We start from the raw sequence: 19,331 nt of genomic DNA, 5'->3' as shown, positions 1-19,331 counted from the left end.
GATTTTAATGGCTAGAATAGAGCAGAAGTAATGGAATGTCACTTCCAAGATTAGGCTATAAAAAGGACCAGGGTGTCTATCTTGAGTATGGATTCTCTCTCTTGAGGTCCTTTGGATTCCTTGCTCTGTGGGAAGCTAGCCACTTCCCATGTGATAAGGAACTGAAGCTAGCCAATAATAACCTTATAAATTATAGGTTATAATAGGTAGAGCCTTTAGATAAAATAACAGCCCCAGCCAACAGTTTGATGGCAACCTCATGAAAATCCTTGAGCCACAGGCACCTAGCTGGATTCCTGAACCACTGTGGGATAATAACATTTGTTCCTTTAAGCTGCTAAGTTATTGGATAATTTGTCACGTGGCAACAGATAACTAATACAAATAGTTATCAATAATATCAGTACTCAGGTAGCTTGCCATTTTATATTTACTTCTAGAAAAATGGAATTATAGCAGTGACTTCTAATGACATTAATGGGAATTGTTTATTGTCTCATATAATTATAGAAATTGTTCATAGTAAAATAAGAATGATCTGAGTCCCTAAGAAACTAAAGCAAATAGAAGCATTATCAACTCTCCCAAATTTCAGAAGTCCCTTCACTCAAGACTAAGTTTTGCATGCCATTAAAGCAATTCTATGAAACATACCAGTAACATCAGTCTTGTTAACTGACTAGTTGATTATAATTTGGCTTATCAGTTATTATGCTAAGTATTGGGTCAGGATCAAGATTAAAAACTAATTTCTCGGGACGCCTGGGTGGCTCAGTTGGTTGGGCAGCTGCCTTTGGCTCAGGTCATGATCCCAGCGTCCTGGGATCGAGTCCCACATCGGGCTCCTTGCTCAGCAGGGAGCCTGCTTCTCTCTCTGCCTCTGCCTGCCATTCTGTCTGCCTGTGCTCGCTCTCTCCCCCCCCTCTGATAAATTTAAAAAAAAAAAAATCTTAAAAAAAAAAAACTAATTTCTCTCATCCCTAAATATATTCTCCTCCATTTATATTTCCTACCTGTTAATCTTAAGCCTGTTTCTTAAAGAAAAAAAAAATCAATACTCATGATTATACACTGAAATTAATACACTTCTATGCCAATATTAAGGTTGTAAGAATTATCCATTGCAAAGACTTAAATCCATATAGAGTAATATATGGTTATATTGTTTATATGTGTATTTACATAGAAAGTAAATATGCAACATAGTTTTTAACCTTGTTCTAAAGTGAGATGAGTGAAAATCATTATGTGTTTCCAGAATATTGGCTATGTCACGTTGTCACTTCCAAATAGCTTTCCCTGGCTGGCTGAATTCATTACTGTAACATTTTCTTTCTTTCTTTTTTTGGTCATTCAGAAAACATTCCTGTCTCCATCATCTCTGCTCCAGTCTACACTCTACACATAGGCTAGCTACACCTATTCTGATCCTGAGTACTTCCCCTCTAGATTTAGCTCTTTTCTCTGGGCTACAATAACTATCCAGAACATTCCTGAATATCTGCATTTACTAAGTCACTTCTCCATCCTCAGAAAAAGTCTTCTCTTCCCTTTTGCCCACATGAGATAATGGATGTAAAACACATGGTTACTATGATGCCTAGAACGCATTAAGTGCTCAAAAGTCAATTATTGTTATTTTGCCTCTTAAGTAACCTCCTTATATTCATTAATGATTCAGGTCTCCTTCAAAATGTCATTTTCCATCCAACAACCATGCAGAGTAGGGCTTCTTACACTTGAGTGTATGTACTTATCACTCAGGGATCTTATAAAAAATGTAGTTTCTCATCTATAGTTGGGGGGGTGACAGGGTAGGTTGTGGGGGGCAGAACCTGAGAATCTGCATTCCTAAGGAACCTTCCAAGATACATTGATCACATGAAATAAACCCCAAATGCAAACCACAGATGAGAAATAATGTGAGTATTTAACTGATATCCATATAGCTTGTATGATATTTTATAAACATTCCTTAAAACAGGAAATTCTAGGTTTCCAGGCTCACCAATCCCCATAGACTAAGATTTCAATCAGCATACAAAAGACTTGGAATAAGAAAATATCTGTAATACCAAAGGAGTTAGTTCTGGAGAACTGATGCTTTAAAGCAAATGCTTGTCTCTATAACACAACGTCTGCCCTCCGCAGTGGTTAAAAATAGTAACTGAATTCCTTGTTATAGCTTTAATAAAAGAAAAAAAAAAGTTACACTCTCTTCACTTTAAACCTAAAACGACTCCACAAAGAAATAATTTAATTTGATTTTAATATGTTTATCATTTCTGGCTCATATTAGAAATAATATGCCTAATTCAGCACAGTTGTGTAGACAACAAGACCCATTGTTCTAAGCCCGGGGCAATGATCCGTTTGCCCAAAAGTGACTTTGTCAAAAACATTTGTGAGTGTTTTGATAATTAAATAATAAAAAAAGTGATTAAAAAACCTCATGATAAAAGTGTCTTTTATCATGAATGACCAGCAAGTATAAATAATGTAAAGGTTACATTAAAAAAAAGCCTCTTGGAGACACAAGACGTGAAGTTATGGGATCCTGTCTCGTAAGCTATAACTCATCCTTCCGTGCCTTTCCTCCCCCAGCCCTGAGTGAATGAGGGGTGGAGTGATACATTACCCCTTTGTGCACACACACGATTTATGAGTCCACATGTGCCATTTCAGTATGTTCAAATTATCCAAGGGTGAATGAGGCATTCCTCTGATAAATTCCATTATTTCAAGACTTCAATTACAAATAGTTGAAAATGAATGGCCAATAATCCCTAAATCATTAAAGAAATACCAATTCTAACACTTTCTCCGTCTCTGGCTATTCATTTCAAGACTTTATAATCAATAATCTTGCTACAAGACCATGATGAATTAAAAAGTGGCTGCTGTGTCGACTGCATTTCAGAGCAGGGAAATCTGTTATTCTGAAAGCTCTCCACTTTCTACCTTAAATGCATGGCCAGTGTGTGTTGCTAGTGATTGCAAAATGGCATTCTAGGCAACTCAAGTGGCCTCGACGGAGGTGAGGCTTACTACCTTGTGATTTAGCAAAGATTTCTGGGAACCAAGGGTGTGTCCACATTTCTTCGGTTTCTCTGAAAGCCTATTCTGACTACCCAGGTGGGACGATCAAAGAATAATGTGGCCCAAAGGGCAGCAGAAATACTTTCATGTTTCCTCATAATATTTTCCATTTGTCTGAATGGGTGAGAGGAATTTTATCAGTAGAGATTTATTTTTAAGGTCATTAGGCCACCTGTACCATTCTTCTATTAAAATGCAAACAGGGGGGTGCCTGGGTGGCTCAGTGGGTTAAAGCCCCTGCCTTCAGCTCGGGTCATGGTCCCAGGGTCCTGGGATCAAACCCCGCATCAGGCTCTCTGCTCAGCAGGGAGCCTGCTTCCTCCTCTTGCTCTGCCTGTCTCTCTGCCTGCTTGTGATCTCTGTCTGTCAAATAAATAAATAAAATCTTAAAAAAAAAAAAAAAAGCAAACAGGGAGGAGGAAGGGTACTTCCTGAGAAGGCATTCCTAGTTGCTCCGAAGTGGAGGATTACTCTATGAGGTTATTTCCTACCTTTCCAGTTGTTTGAGAGCAAAATGCTCTGGCAGTGGAGCCTGGTTCAGGCCTTCAGCAGTCAGTGAGCCAGGGTGGAAAGGAGCAAAATGAATCTGGGGCCCAGGACACGATTTTATGGGATTGAAGAATGGGGGAGGAAATGAACTAATTCTCAGAGCTTCAACTGTTGGCTCTTGACTATTTTAAAAGGAAAAGACAGGAAATCATGAAATGGCAATCTTCCTGGGTAGTAATAATAAAATTTACCATGATAATGGCATCTCTTTGCCTTCAAACTCCTTTATCAAGACTCTGACTTTACCAGCTCACTAGGTTGTAACACCAAGGCCATGCATTCTACTTTCTTCAAACTCAAAAATTTCTCCATTTGCTTCTATGCCAGGGGTCACTGATGTGCTCCAGGCCACTGTCATCTGGAATTCGCATACAGCCTTCTCAACAGGTTCCTCTCATTTTAGACTTCTTCTTCCCTTTAATTCATTTTGCATCCTGCAGTCAATGAGCTTTTAAAAATGAATTTGGCGGGCACTTGGGTGGCTCAGTGAGTTAAAGCCTCTGCCTTCGGCTTGGGTTGTGATCCCAGGGTCCTGGGATCGAGCCCCACATGGGGCTCTCTGCTCAGCAGGGAGCCTGCTTCCTCCTCTCTCTCTGCCTGCTTCTCTGCCTACTTGTGATTTCTGCCTGTCAAATAAATAAAAATAAATAAAATCTTTTTTTAAAAAAAAAGAATTTGGTTGTAACATGCATAGAATCCTCCAATGGGTTCTCATTTTTCAAACTCTTCCCTAAGACTCAGGAGGTCCTGCATAATCTAGCTTCATCCTTTATCCCCCCACCCCCACCCCAACAGCCCCCAGTACTCTAGCAGCCTTCCCCAGTTGAGTTCCTCAAGGAGGAGTTCCACATTTTCTCTCAGCTTTGAGCAATCTCTCCCACCTCTGCTCGCTTCCACGTGGCTAGTTCTTCCTCATCAGGCTCTTGGCTTTACTGGCCATTTCCCACCCTCGCCTCCGACCTCTAAATTCGGGTTATCATTCCTCACATAGCCAACGGCACTCAGCACTGTCTGCCCTTCCTGTACCTGGTACCCTTCCTGATTTAATAGCCTTTTCACTTGTCTTACTCCTTCACTAGACTGTAGCTTTTTTGAGAGAAGAATGGTTCATTCATTTCACTGTTAGATCTTGAATGTTTAGCACAGAGCTTGGAACACAGCAGGACATGCCTAAGCATTAGGGGGACAAAAGAACAAATACATGTTAGCTCTCTTTGGCTCCTAGGGTCATGGACTTTGGACCACGTCTTCTATCTCCTTCTTGGCTCTGCATGCATCCTCAGCACTGAGAAAATCAGAAGGGCATAGATAAAACACAGCACTGTAACACCAGCCATGCTGTCTAAAATCACACAGAATTATTCACATTTGGCAGAGCGAAAATCAGGATACAATCAATTGCTGTGTGCAATTCCCATCTGCTCTTTCTAGGTGCTAAAGTTCATAGAAATGTCATTATATTCTTTTGTATTTATCCACATCAGATCTTCCCCACCCTGAACTGTGGAAAATTCTCTTTGGTTCACATTTTATGATTGTTGTTTTAAAGACTGGGAAAGCAGATGGTATCTGGAAAAGGTAAGCTCCCCTTCAGAAGAAATGCTTACTCTTACGGATGAATACAGGTAGGAATGTTATCTAAGGGTGTGTGTGAGGTGGGACTGGATCATTTCTGAATTCACAGCTTAGCCCTCTTAGGTACTGGCTGTGTGACTTTGGGCAAATCACTTAACCTCTTTGTGCTTCAGTTCTCTCACCTATAATATGGGGGACACAGTGAGCAGTGCCAGGGCACACGGTGAGACTATGAAAGTATTCTTTTTACTTTTACCTTTTCTTCCCCTCCCCCCCAGAGATTTTTATTTATTTTAGAGAGAGAGGATGAGAGAGAGCAAGTGAGTGAGGGGAAGAGCAGAGTGGAAAAGAATCTGAAGCAGACACTGTGCTGAGCACAAAGCCCCACACAGGGCTCAATCTCATCACCCAGAGATCTTGATCTGAGGAGATATCAAGAGTCCGTTGCTTAACTGACTGTGCCACCCAAAAGCCCCTACTTTACCTCAAATGGTGTAACCATTTTTGCACCATCATCTCCTTATCTACAAATTAGCTTTTGCTCAAGAACAGATGATTGGTTACTGGCTAGTATTCTAGGGTTTACCAAGAAGAAGAAAGCGCAGTTGGTTGAATCAGTGAAGGGTTTTAACAGAAACTCTAGGGGAACTTCACATCTCTGAAATCCTAAGCAAAGGGAGGAGTCAGCTGACAGTGGCAGCCTTCTCTTCTTTCTCCAAAGCTGCATACTGCCGTTAATTTGTCACCAAATGTCCTTCCCACACAATATATCATTTTATCAACCAACATAAGAGAACAGGCTCCACATATTTCAGCACACTTAGAGAAAGCATACTCTGAAGTTGATTCTTTTAACCATATTGGTGAACACCCATGAGCTATCATTTGTTTTCTGCCATATTATAATGGGCAGGTTTACAATATGAGATTTTAAAATCTATTTATTGCAAGCCTTTCATCCTATTCAAAATCAGGCGAGGAACGAATATTGTGTTATTCCCATGCGTCTGGTACTACACTAGCTCATTTGTACCAATAACTTCCTCAGATTGGGACTGTCTCTCTTGTTTCCCACGGAAACTTAAAATGTATTAGAATCTATCACTGAGAAATGAACTCATCTTAAAATCAATTTCTCATCTGAGTATGCTGAGCAAACCTCTGTGGGAACAACGCAGCCACCACAGTTATGTGCACAGGTGGCGTGGCACTCTTCAGATTCATATTTCTAGAATCCTACCGGAATAGCTTTCTCAGAAGTCTAGTTTTAAATTTTTTTTAAAAAGATTTTATTTATTTATTTGAGAATAGGGAGGATGGGCAGAGGAAGAGGGAGAAGCAGACTCCCTGATGAGCAAGGAGCATGACAAGGAGCTCAATCCCAGGACCCCGGGATCATGACCTGAGCTGCCGGCAGACGCTTAACTGACTGAGCCACCCAGGCACCCCAGAAGTCTATTTTTGGAACTGAACTCATAAACATTTTATAGAACAAAAGGAATAGGGTTAACAAGGAAACAAAAACTCATAAATAAGAGACACTTTCAGTGAGTGTAGGTAATACCTTTTTTTCTTTCAGCAGGCTGCAATACATTTACATTTTCCAAATCAGCCTTTACTGAAAAGAGCCAAGTTTTAGCCTACACATTAAAAAAAAAAAAAAATCCAATTTGGTGGATTTAGTGTTGAGGTGGGTCATGGATTGAACTGTGTCTTCCCCAAAATTCATGTGTTGAAGCCCTAAGACCTAGTACCTCAGAATGTGACCATATTTGGAATTAGGGTTTTTGAAGAGGTAAGTAAAGTAAAATGAGGTTTTACTAAGCCAACATGAGTGGTGTCCTTATAAGAAACAGAAGAGAACTAAGGGTGTTTATGCACAGAGAAAAGGCCATGTGAGAACAAGGCAAGAAGGTGGCCATCTGTGGGCTGATGGGAGAGAGACCTCAGGAGATATCAGAACTGTTGGCACCTTAGTCTTGGACTTCTAGCCTCCAGAATGGAGAGAAAATAAATTTCTGTTGTCTAAGATGCAGTCTGTGGTATTTTGCTATAGTGGCCCTAGCAAACTAATACACAGTGAAAGAGATCAGAGAACATTCAAATTAAAAAAAAATTTTTTTTCCCAATATCACTTTGAGTTTAGATGTTTTTTTTTGCCCCCCTCCCCCCATTAGCTGCTTTCCTCATGTCAGTGAATTGCTGATGCTTGTCTTTATCCAGGTTTACCACTGTTCTCTATGTAAAGCTTAATACTTTACTTTTTCACCTATTTTATACGCCTTCACTAAATGTTCAACCTAAGGGTTAACATAATAGGTGATGTTTTTAAGTAGCAAAAATATTCATTTTACAATTAAAAAAGATTTTCTGAGATGTCCTAACAATTTTGTTTAAGGTAAGAGGGAATTTTATACCTATAGCACCATCAACATCCCATGACGTCAACAGATATTTTTTGTGCACCTGCAGGCACTGTGTTAGGTGCCAGATATATGGTAATGAACAAGTTAGAGAAGCTCCCTGCTCTACAGAGAAGGCAGCTGGTAAACCATTCAACCAACCAGCTGACCAACCAATGGTTACAGTCACAGCAAGAATGAAATAAACATTATGCCATGAGAGAGATTAGTATGGGAGGCCTCCTTGAGGAGATGCCTTTAATCTGGGTTTGGAAGCCAGAGAAGTAGCCTTTACATACATGTAAAGAGAATCAGTGCACACATGTGTGGCTGGACAGGGCAAGGGTAAAGTGGGAAGAATGTTCTTGGCACAGGGAGGAACCTAGCATCATGGTCCTGAGGCAGTTTTAGGAACTGTTTTTAGGACTGATTAAAGTGGATGCTGCTAAGCATTGGGATTAAGTGGAAGAAACCCATGAGACTGGGACTGAGATAGGACAGGGCAAGGGCTGGTTTGGACGCAGGCTTGTAGGCCTGATGAAGTCTGGGTTTTAAACCAAGTGAAGCGGGAATCTATTAAAGGGTTTTAAGCAGGCAAGCCAATAAAAATTTAGACCTCATGAAACCTAGAAATGGGTCAAATATGTAATTTCCTATACTCGAGGAAAACATAAGAAAAACAAATTTTAACCTATTTCTATGCGATCAGGGGTCTAATAACTAAGTGACAGGAATTGATCATGACATCAAAGAATGGACAGGAACCTTCAACTGCACTCCTTCTCTCCCTTATACTCCCTTATAAGGGGGTCTTTTCAGAGCTGAAAGCCATATGCCAGAAGCTTATGGATATGGCAAGTATCAAGGATATAATTACGGGTACAGTTAGAAGTTCCAGGCTGGTTTCCCATCTTTTTAGTCTGCCTGCCCCAATCAGTCCCTATAAACTTCTAACAAGGCCAGTGCTTGTACTTTCGGGACAGGCAGAAAAAGCCCTCATCACATTACATTTCAATAACCCCTCTCCCTCATTGGAGAAGATGGTTAAAAACCATTAAGGCTTTTAAAACTTCACTGAATTAGGAAGACAGCAGGAATTCTCCCTTGAGCTACAGTGAGTTGATGTGACTTATTTGACATCAGAACCAGCAAGGACACAGAAGTGTTTCTCTAATTTATCAGTAGACTATTTACAAATGAGTCAGTTTCCCATTGTATTAAGTAGTTAATATGGGGAAAAGGCTCCCACACAGACTTAATCAGGAGCATATATGAATAATTACAAAACAAGTATTTTAATTAAGAACAGCTATTAGGTTCCTGTTTGTAGACCATCTCATGAAGGGTGTAGAGACAGGGAGCCTGCGGAGTGGGGTGGGAAACAGATGGGACCTGGTGTCAGAAGACTTGTGTGCAAGCACTTGATAGCATGTGACCTTGGATAAGTCTCTTCACGTGTCTAACATTTTCTTATCAGTGAAATAGAATTAATAACATCCAAACTTATAGAGCTTTGGTGAGCAAATAATGTGGAAGAAAGGGCTCTGTCGTTTTTGAAGAACTTCATAAATGTAACATTTATTATTCATATTCTGGCTGCCATGATGAAATACAGGAGACTGAAGGCAAAATTCTTGCTATTTCGAAGATTGTAATTAAAATGGAAAACCACAATGCATAGACTAAATACAGAAATGATAACTTTAACAACCACCATTCCTATTAGTAGTATGCACTCAAATATCTGTTAAAATGAAATAAAAATAATGTAGTAGGATTTGCAGGGCACCTGGGTGGCTCAGTGGGTTAAGCCGCTGCCTTCAGCTCAGGTCATGATCCCAGGGTCCTGGGATCGAGCCCCGCTTCGGGCTCTCTGCTCAGCGGGGACCCTGCTTCCCTTCCTCCCTCTGCCTGCCTCTCTGCCTACTTGTGATCTCTGTCTATCAAATAAATGTAGTAGGATTTGCAATTTCAGGAAACAGGTATGCAGTGGGCTAGATGCAGTGGGGAGTAGTGTCTAGAGAGATTCTAGAAAATCTTTCTGGGGGGGGAACATGTGTTTATGTAGGTGTTATAATAGGCAATGTAGCATGATTAGGAGCTTGGGATCCAACAGATAATGGCTGAGGTCTGTGATCTACTGTTTCATAGCTATGTGACTATGGGAGAGTCATTAAACTCTGTAAATTGATACTTTTATTTATCTATAAAATGGGGAAGAATGCATTTACCCTATGGGTTTACTCTAAGGACTAGGGGAAGTTATGTAAATAAAGTTTTTACACAGTGCTTCGCAGGAGGTATGTGCTTTGAAAAATGGTAGTTTTTATGAATATTACCCTTTCATTCTCACCAGAGTTGAAGGACGGTGAAGCATTATTAGCTATTAAGATGACAGAGAAGGTGAGAGATCACTACCTCACTTCCATAATCATGGGCGGTGTGGGGAATTGTTAGTATCTAATTCAATACAGAGGAAAGAGAAGAAAAATGAAAAATTCAGAAGAGAAGTTGGAAATTTCTAAGGACAGAAAAAAGCATACAGAAATTTGGAGGGTAGCACCTCTTAACAAGGAGCTTACTTTTTTGATCGGTCTTAAATTCTGCTTTGTTTTCAAAATAAATATCACCTCTAGCTTTCATCAAGTAGATGTGAAGAGTCTCTGTGGAGACAGTTTTACTGTCTTAAGTGACCATCAAGCCAATATGATCAATCACTTGAGTAGGGAAAATGACTGGTAGCAATGAACTGGGAGCTTTTCTCTTTGGAGACTTCTTTGTTACAAATTTAATTAAGAAAAGGTCAAAGAAGAGTGGGAGAAGTAACTGGAGTATGTTCAGAATTAGCGGGGAGAGGACCCAGTATGAGACCATGGCTTTGCCTTCAGACATGATTGAATCTGTAACAATAATACTCTTCTTTGAGGAATGTCAATACATTTTTTTGTGTGTGGGGGTGTAATTTAGTATTTAGTTCTGTTGTTTCAGCTGCCATATAACATTGGGGATCCAAACTCATTGGGAATAAGATTAAAAGCAATCAATCTTCTCTCTTACAGTTTTGAGAGGCTGAGAGGTAACAAAGAAGTGGAACTTTTGGATCTACAAATTTGGCAACTTTGAACAAAGAGGTGGGGTCAGCTGAAGAGAGCTTTTTATTTTTATCTTCGTGAGGTGTAGCATAAAGTACACAATGAAACTAGTGTGCTAGTTATATTTTTTAAAAATACAAATTAAGATAAATATGTAACTACTAATAGATGTTCATCGATGTATCACCTAAAATCATCTCATGTACTAATTTTTAAAGAATAGTTCTATTCATCAGGAGCAGGAAACAGTCCAGGGAGGAGAGTTCTAGAAACAAAGAGGTGGCTAACAATACCAAATGATAAAGGAGATGAGGACTGGGTAGTGGCCATCACATGTTTCAGGAATGCTTTTTGTGAAATAGTAGAGGGAAGGAGGCAGGCTATTTTAAAGGCAATTTAACCCATAGACTCACTTAATATTTATAATGGCAGACAAAACAAAACAAAACAACAAAACAAAACATTAGCCCTTAGTTCAGAGAAAGAGTTATTAAGCAAAATTCAAATATTTCCAAGGAACTGGTTTGCTAAACACATTTTTAAACACAGGAGTCTAAACTAGACTGAAACATATGATAAATACATAGTCTGTCCACTTATTTTCATTCAATTTGCAAGTGTATGTTTACTATCAAAACTAAGTAACTTCAACCATTGGGAGGAATCTCCTAGGTTGCAATTAAAATAGAGAAAAACTGTATGAATGTCTTTATCCAAATATGCAGGGCTATCAGAATTTACACATTTGACACACATTTGGACGTAAGCTCTGCATATTCTCCCACTTGAAAGCAGGCTTTATGAGGATGGTTCTCCAGAAATACTGGTAAGTCGGAGAAGAACTGAAAGACAATTTTTCCCACCGTTATCATTAAGGAAATGATTTCCATAGTATGAGCCCATCCCATCACTTTCCCTCTTTTCACTTCTATCTTAAACGAACAGAACATTGTCCTCCCAATCAGCAGAGACATCCACGACCTTGGAATAAGACAAATTCTTGCATCAGTGTTGTGGTAATTTGACATGGCACACGTGACACAGAACTGACTGGTGGAACCCAGAGCCCTGCGTCCACTGAAGGCTAATATAGAGCATGGCCTCCCCTTACACCAGTTTTCCCTTTAGCTCTGATGAATTCCATGGTACATGAATGGGAAGTATCCAAACTAACATCATGAAAGACGTCTTAACTGGATCAGTTCAACAATGACTTAGTGAAACCTGTGGTACCCATTTGCCGCTTTGCTGAGACTTTTTGACGAGGGATCAGATTGTTACCCTCCCTAATGACAGTGAAGCAGCCAAACCTGCACTAACCATGATGGGTTGTTCCGGAGCCTGTCGACATACAACCCGATGAGAACATGTTCATCAGCTAGCCTGTCTGCCACATTCAGGCTGTACTGTATCCTGAAACAGGGCAGGAGGAAGAAAGGGTGTTGGTAGGAGAGGCGAACAGAAGTATGCAGAGTAGGTAGGAGTGAGTTGTGATAGAAAAGGCATTAAGAAAACCAAGCAGGTAGAGGAAAAGTTAAGTTATGTTCTATGAAAAAATCCAAGCAAAATCCAAGCAACGAAATACACAATTCCATTTCACTAATAAAAAAAAAATACAAATTTCCATTTAGGTAAAGTAGCTTTTAAGAAAACAGATTTGCATTCTTCAAGCCACTAAAGCCAAGAAATTCATCTGTACAGTAGACACATCGATTGGGTTGCAAGCAGAGAGTAAATATCCTTGGGAAAATCAAATCTAAAGTTTAGTCGTTAAAAAAAAAAAAAAAAAGAAGTCAGAGAAAGTGAATAACACAGATGTGTCTACACCAACGAACTACATGGTACTGTTAGTGGGGTTATAATAGAGCTCCTTTTACTAAATCAAAGGTGGTCTTTCAAACGCAAAGCATTTTTGACACAGGAAATCTCCATTTTTAGTTTAGTTAATTCAGGCTTACAGTACACTCTGGCTTTAACTTACCCTTTGCCCTTCAGAAAAGCCGGAGCAGCCCTAGCCAGCAGTTTGTTCTGCTCTACTTCACTGTCCTTGGGAGGAGAGCTAGTTAATAAGATGGGAAAGCCAAGAAGAGCATAAACACAGCAATGCATTCAAGAACAGAACTGGCTACAGAAACTCCTGAGTCTAGATCCAAGCTCCATTTGGACGGCTCTCTTGTTACCCTGAAAGGTTCCAGATGTTTTCAGATTTCCACAGAGTTGAACTAGGAGCAGAAACCTGGCCTGAGAACCATAAGTGTAATTACACAAGCGTCCATGATCCCTGATTTGACCTCGCTATTTGCATAAGCAACAGACTGCATATACCTGAACGTAATGAAAATTCATCCAACATTCATTATGGACTATCATGTCATCGGCCCAATAGTTCACTAAGTGCTGCCAGCCTTTAGGTCCCATTCAAAGAATATACTTCTCCAGTCTTCCCTATATTTTCCAACTTTCTGAGTTGAAGAGAGATTTGAATACCTACAGACTGCGGTCCTATTTGAAGTGCTTTACTACTCCAGGCACAAGTCACCTGACCCTTGATGAGAAGCTGCAAAGAAAACTTTCAGAGAAATATAAATATATATTCATATTCCCTGGGTCTATGACTGGTGAACAGAGTCCTATCGATATAGCAAATTATTATCATTTTAGGTTCATTATGAGGAACACTCATCTAGTAATTTAAATGATAGTTTTAAAAGTTTAAAATGTGGTTTTATTAAGTGACCAAAAGAAATAGAAATAATAATTAATAAAGTATGGCCAACCGAAAGCCATCCAGGATCTACTGAGCACGCTTCTTTGGGAAGAATGGTATTGATCCTTAGTGATACAATTGGACTTGTAATGTGCTTAAAGGGAGGCCTGCTCCTTTGTAGGTTGATAATTTTCCCTCTAAAGCTGGTGGACTGAAAACTACGCTCCCACCCTTCACATGGAGAATACAAAAATTAACTCTCTGACTTTGATGACCAAATCTTTAATTTCTGGGGTTGAAATCACAAAGTGTTACCACAAACTTTCCCAACATTTCAACAGGTTCTAAATGTTATGTATGTATTAAGATGGCTTATAAAGTAGTTAAAATCTTAAAAACTTAAAGTAGTTAAAAATCTTAAAAACTTCAACAAGTTTTAAGGATTTACTAGGAAGCATCACTCGCTTAGATCATGAAGTACAAAGAAAATACAAATGTGAAAACCAGTATCACATTAGAATTATGCACATCGTAACTAGAATTCTTGTTTTATAATTGTATATACTAAGAGGTTATGGAAGTAGTGAGATCTCTGGCAAACTTAAAATCAAAATTGATTTATAAAGAGAATGTCTAGTAGAGAGTAGCACTCATGTTTGTTGACTGTATGACCTCACTTGGCTTTGCAGGAACGCACCTATTACTTAAAGAGTACAACTGCACCTAAATGAAACTGACTTTAAAAATGAAATGATTAGTGTTCAAGGAGAATTCAAGTTCTTGGTGAACATAATGGTTTTTTTCCAGCCTACTGATCTTCACCTTTGAAGATGATGAAGCTGCCCATTAGGATGAAATAGCCACCTTAAGCCATCATGGTTGGTATTTTCCTATCATCCCACCAAAGCAGCATTCCAAACCTTGCCTTCTGAAGCACATCCTTCTGTATTCATTATCCAGTAACGATAGTCTCTGCTGCCCAATTACCACCCTTCCCAACTTCTCTCTTTTTAACTCAAGATAGATGTACCTACTATATAATTCATTTCAGATCCCTGCAAAACCACTTAAAAAGTGGTGTGAGATTTCAAAAACTCTTCCCTCCAAACTTAACTATTTCCCTGCCTTGTTTTACCCTTTGAAACACAGAGACTGTGATGGTATTTAATTCCTTAAATCCAAAGCCTAGTGGTTGTGCAGGTACAGCCCCTGGTGCTGAATGTACAGGAAGAAAGAAAGGACTAGCAGAGAAAAGAAACACAAGAGCCTCAACCGGGAGGATGTGTTCATGACCAGTTATGCCAGAGAAGCCATATAGGTGGAAGGTGATGTGTCACTTAATTTTGCTTCTGGGTCACTGGAGGAGACCTTCTGGCTTCAGGAAGGGAAGGGAGGCCCAGATTCTCCTTTGGTGGCCTTATTCTTTATCTCCCAATTCTTTGGGCTCCTCTTTCCTTTCCCTACTCCATTTGCCTGTCTTCCCTCTTCTCTTCTTTTTTGTTCCTCCTTCTTCCCAAATTCCTTCCTCCTTCAGATGGAAGAGGAGCAGACATTCTCTCTGTACACATCTTTTTTCATTTTGTTATCATTTCCTTTGCATTAGCCCTTGCCAATGTTGGTCTGAAGAAATCATTTAAGATCTTTTATGTTCCGTCTGCCTCCCACATGAATTCTTGGGAAAATCAGTTCTTGGAAAATATGGAAATTACATTCCCATTTATGAATTTGTAGAACCATACTATTTACTTCATTTAGTTATAGCTCTTAGTATCTAGTGCCAAGAGCATTTCTGACTTATAGTACTCACTGTCCACATAGTTTCTGGACTTCCTAGAAATAGTCTCGAATTCTTCTCCTCATCATTTATTTCTGGGAAGCCGAAAATATGACCATGTGTAGAGGAAGCCAAGTTCATGATGAAGACAAGAGTGGATCAAAATGAAATAGATCAAGAACTTGCAGAGTTGACATGGGAGGTAGTTTTCAATTAAAACTTGGGTCTATAAAGAATTTTCATGTGAAGTATCTTGACTAGATTTTCTTCTGTAGCTTCCAAGGAGTTCAAAGACTGAAAGTAAAGTGAAAGCCTTTTCTCCTGAGTTCTTGTGAAGATAGTCACAATATGTATGTAGTTCATTATAATTCCTTCAAAGCAACATACACTCACAATACTTTATCGAATACAATAGATGTTCAAATTTTCACTTGATAGCTTGGTCATTTGTGTGGAGAAGTTAGGTGGTATTTCCAATTAGTTGCAGGCTTTGGGATCAGGCATATGGGCACCTACATTCTTCCCAAGAAGCGATGCTTCTGGAATGTCTGTGTGCCAGAATGCATCAACGGTTGGCACATAACTCCAGCTGTAGGATCCTCCCCTTCTTCCACATGCTCTGTTTTAAAATCAAAATGCATTCTTTCTCTACCCTCTGAAGCCGGGAACTATTTGGGGTTCCTCTAGACCACCTGTGATCATTTTTTTCTAATCTGAGTCCCAAGAAAAAGCAGGGTCACCCTCTCTAAAATTATATGTACACATCTATTTTACTTGCTCCCCCCCTTCTGCCACCAGTCCTTGTCATTGTATTTGTTCATTCCTCTCCACACATACTAACATGAATAGGCATGGGGACCGTCATACCCTGGAGGGGATGACAAGGTAAATTTTGAAGTCTTATGTGTTTGGCTGAAAGAAAAGACATGGGAAATATTCCTTTAGATTTTATTTTTCCTAAAAATTTCTCTATGTTCTCACCAATCCTCTGGAAAAGAGCAACTTTATATAAAGATAAACGTCCTTTTCCCAGATTTTTTTCATACACAGACATGCAATGACACAATGGGTTCTGGGATGGTAGAGCAATTTCAAAATGTCTCATATTTATTGATTTTAAAATTCATCCTTGGTTTTGAAAGGTGACAACTAATGTCATATTTTTGGCTTAAGCGTAAAGATTTTTAGGGTGTTCTAAGGTAGCAAAATCACAAATGTTCCCTGGTTTTTGCTGAAACCTGAAATACAGTTTTAAAAGCCATTCTTGCTTGGCTGTGTTACTATATTAGCGCTGGTCAAATTTTTTTTTCTTTTATTAGACATGAAAATAAAGGATTTAAATAAAAGTTCTGGATGGAGTCTCACAGAGCAACAGTATTATATAAACAAATTATGCAATGTAAAATAATTATTATCACAGTGGCTAAACAGAAAATGATATTTGAATAATGGAAAATTAAAAGCACATTTTCATTTTTACTAATCTTAAATAATCGACAAACGTGCGGTGTTTGAACTGGTAACAGATGACTTGTAAGTTTGGCTTCCTTCTTAAGTAACTAACTGTTAATTGTGAATAAAATTTTGCTTCCCATGTACGTATGTAAACACAAAACACACATATGTGTGTGTATAGCCATACATGTGTGTATGCATTCACACTTAAGAAAATATGTTCATAATATACATGAACATATTATATGTTCATTCACATATGTCTATATATGTATGTACAATATATATTTATATATGTCAAAAATTTTTGAGCTGCTCACTTATTTTAAATAAACTCACTGAATTATGTATCAATTATATCTTAATAAAGCTGTTTTTTATTAAATTGCTTCTCACTATAACTAACGCAGGCTAGTAACAAGGTCACTAAACTAATTTAACTAATTTAAAAGCAATAAAAAAATGTCCACGAGTTGAGATAATTTCTGAACAAATTCTATTTTCCTTTCTATTTCTAGTTTTCAATATCTGAGATCTGAAACATAGACTATCTGCCACATGCAAATCAGCAAACAGGCCTAAAAAACAGCTGAGTGTTTCAGTGGGAAAATTAGTTGTCGTCAATTCAGGCTGGCATGAAAGCTGAACCATCTTTTAAGCGGGTACCGTGGAGGAAATAATAAGAATTCTTAGGTCACATTTGATTCACTACATTTACTATGTTGTTCCCCAGATATCATTAAGCCATGTCACTTACATTTTTGCCAAGAGAGCATCTAGAAAACTTTGCTGGTTACAGGGCATGCACAGAGAAGAACTAAAGTAACTCTATGAAGAGAATAAAGATTACTGAGTGAAGAAGAGAGGTGACTGGGGTTTTAATTATGTCCTAATATTTCAGTAGAAGAAACAGAATGGAGAGTGAAGACCAGTTTAGCTCAGGTTTGAACAAAACTAGCTTATTAGTGGAACTCTGGGGCTACATGGAATAAAGAATTAACTGTAAAGAGTACTTATTTCAAATTTCATGAAATTTCAGACAACATAACCAGAAAGTGTGAAAACAGTGAAGAAATCTTCAGGGTGGTTGATTTATATGTTTATCTATTTTATGATGTTTACTTATAAATTTATCTCTTTTCCTGACAAGAGAGGATGGTTTTTAATCTCAGAAAAAAATTAACCATGGAGAAAATGTTGGTTTTCAGAAGCCAAGGTTGAATTTGGTGCCTCAATTTTATTTCTATTTACTTTTGATTACCAAAGCACCAATGCTTAAAATTTAGTTTGGATATTTTAAGTCTCATTAAAAATCTGGGTTGTTAGGTAAAGAATCTTTGGGTAAGCAAAGTGTTTGAAAAAACTGAAAAAGATTACAATGAATTAGCTTTTTTGTGGTTAAAAATCTAAACCAATCAACCAACCAACCAACCAACCAGTCAACCAATAAAAATCTCATAAATGCTGCTCCAGGGGAAAGAATCAGGATTTGGAGATTATTTGGGATGAGTGGTGTGCCTTCCCAATGTGTGCTATTGAGTCATATACAGTATTAGCTATTAACCAAACGGCACTGTGACAAACCAGAAAATAGCCCATTAGACAGTGTTCAGCACACTCCATGAAACATATGCAATTTTCTGACATTTGGGAGAGTGATAAGATCTGGCTAGATGTTATATATAATAGCCAAAGTGATTCCTTTTGTGAATAGTTACTACTCTAGAGGTTCCATTTGTGAAAGTATCTGTGAACCTACAAGAGATGGTTCTAAATTTGGGGGTAAAAGAAGGTAGCCATTCAAACTTCTGCAATGTCCTTAATGTGGTAGTGAAGACAATGGTCATAATTAAAGAATCTTACTTTACATGGGATAAGACTGCTTCATTTTCTCACATAAATGAGGCAAGGATTGTATCAAGATAATTAAGATTTTACGAAGGGGGCATGATGCCAGCAAAGATAGCCAATGGGCAGGGGTACCTTGCAGTACTCTTTGCAATGATGACAGCCAATCTTTCATAGGTGTACATAATGTTGCTGCCACACCACAATGGCCCCTGGAGCTTTTTTCCCAGTGATAATGAGAGAGTTCCATTGCTCCAGCATTTTCTCCCTATAAATTTATGCATTTATAATAATGTGGGTTTAGAGATATAGTCATGATCACAAAAGCGAGTGAAGTGAATTAGTCCACGAATTATGTCCTTTGACCTACACTGTACCTAACAGCACACACAGGCCTGCACACCCACATGCACGAGATTTCCCAAGTTTAAGGGCGGGTGCCTTTGAGAATTCCCTCTTTTCTTTCAAGTAAGGGAAAGGTGAATCAAGCACATAGCTAGAAATGGAAATAAGATCAGGGCTGCGACAGATGGGTGGTGGTAACCAGTGTTATACACTTGTGAATCTGTGTGAGGTAGATTGCTAGGGTGTCAAAGGACTTCAAAGATATATCCCAGTGCCTTCTGAAGATCAAAGTGATATGCTTGTAAAGGACTCTAGGTGAGTCATGCCCGGTGTCTGTATTGAGGATTCTGGAGCAGTGATTTCAATTCATCCTCATTTTGCTTTATCTTTCCAAGATCTCTCACAACACGAAAGACCCAAAACTCAAGCTAAATAAAATATCTGTATGCCAAACCTCCCTACTTTCTCAATGCTGCCTTAACACT

The 19,331-nt window shown here is 38.7% G+C and overlaps 1 protein-coding gene across 30 annotated transcripts in view; it reads right to left on the bottom strand.

The window, feature by feature from the left end:
- Nucleotides 1–19,331, bottom strand: part of DTNA (dystrobrevin alpha) — a 356,122-nt gene that overhangs the window by 39,288 nt on the left and 297,503 nt on the right. For 15 of the 30 annotated variants that reach the window (XM_045065499.1, XM_045065500.1, XM_004752311.3 and 12 more), the window contains 2 exons: nucleotides 12,699–12,776; nucleotides 12,038–12,130 (listed from right to left, as the gene is read on the bottom strand). The exons of the other annotated variants lie outside the window; for them this stretch is intronic. In XM_045065499.1, the coding sequence (XP_044921434.1) occupies nucleotides 12,038–12,130; nucleotides 12,699–12,776 (171 nt within the window). The remainder of the gene's footprint in view (nucleotides 1–12,037; nucleotides 12,131–12,698; nucleotides 12,777–19,331) is intronic. 30 annotated transcript variants of the gene reach the window in all.

Source organism: Mustela putorius, unplaced genomic scaffold (assembly GCF_011764305.1).
Source record: "Mustela putorius furo isolate JIRA1106 unplaced genomic scaffold, ASM1176430v1.1 tig00003858_pilon_pilon_pilon, whole genome shotgun sequence".
NCBI lineage: Eukaryota > Metazoa > Chordata > Mammalia > Carnivora > Mustelidae > Mustela > Mustela putorius.
This window is presented reverse-complemented; position numbering and strand designations above follow the sequence as displayed.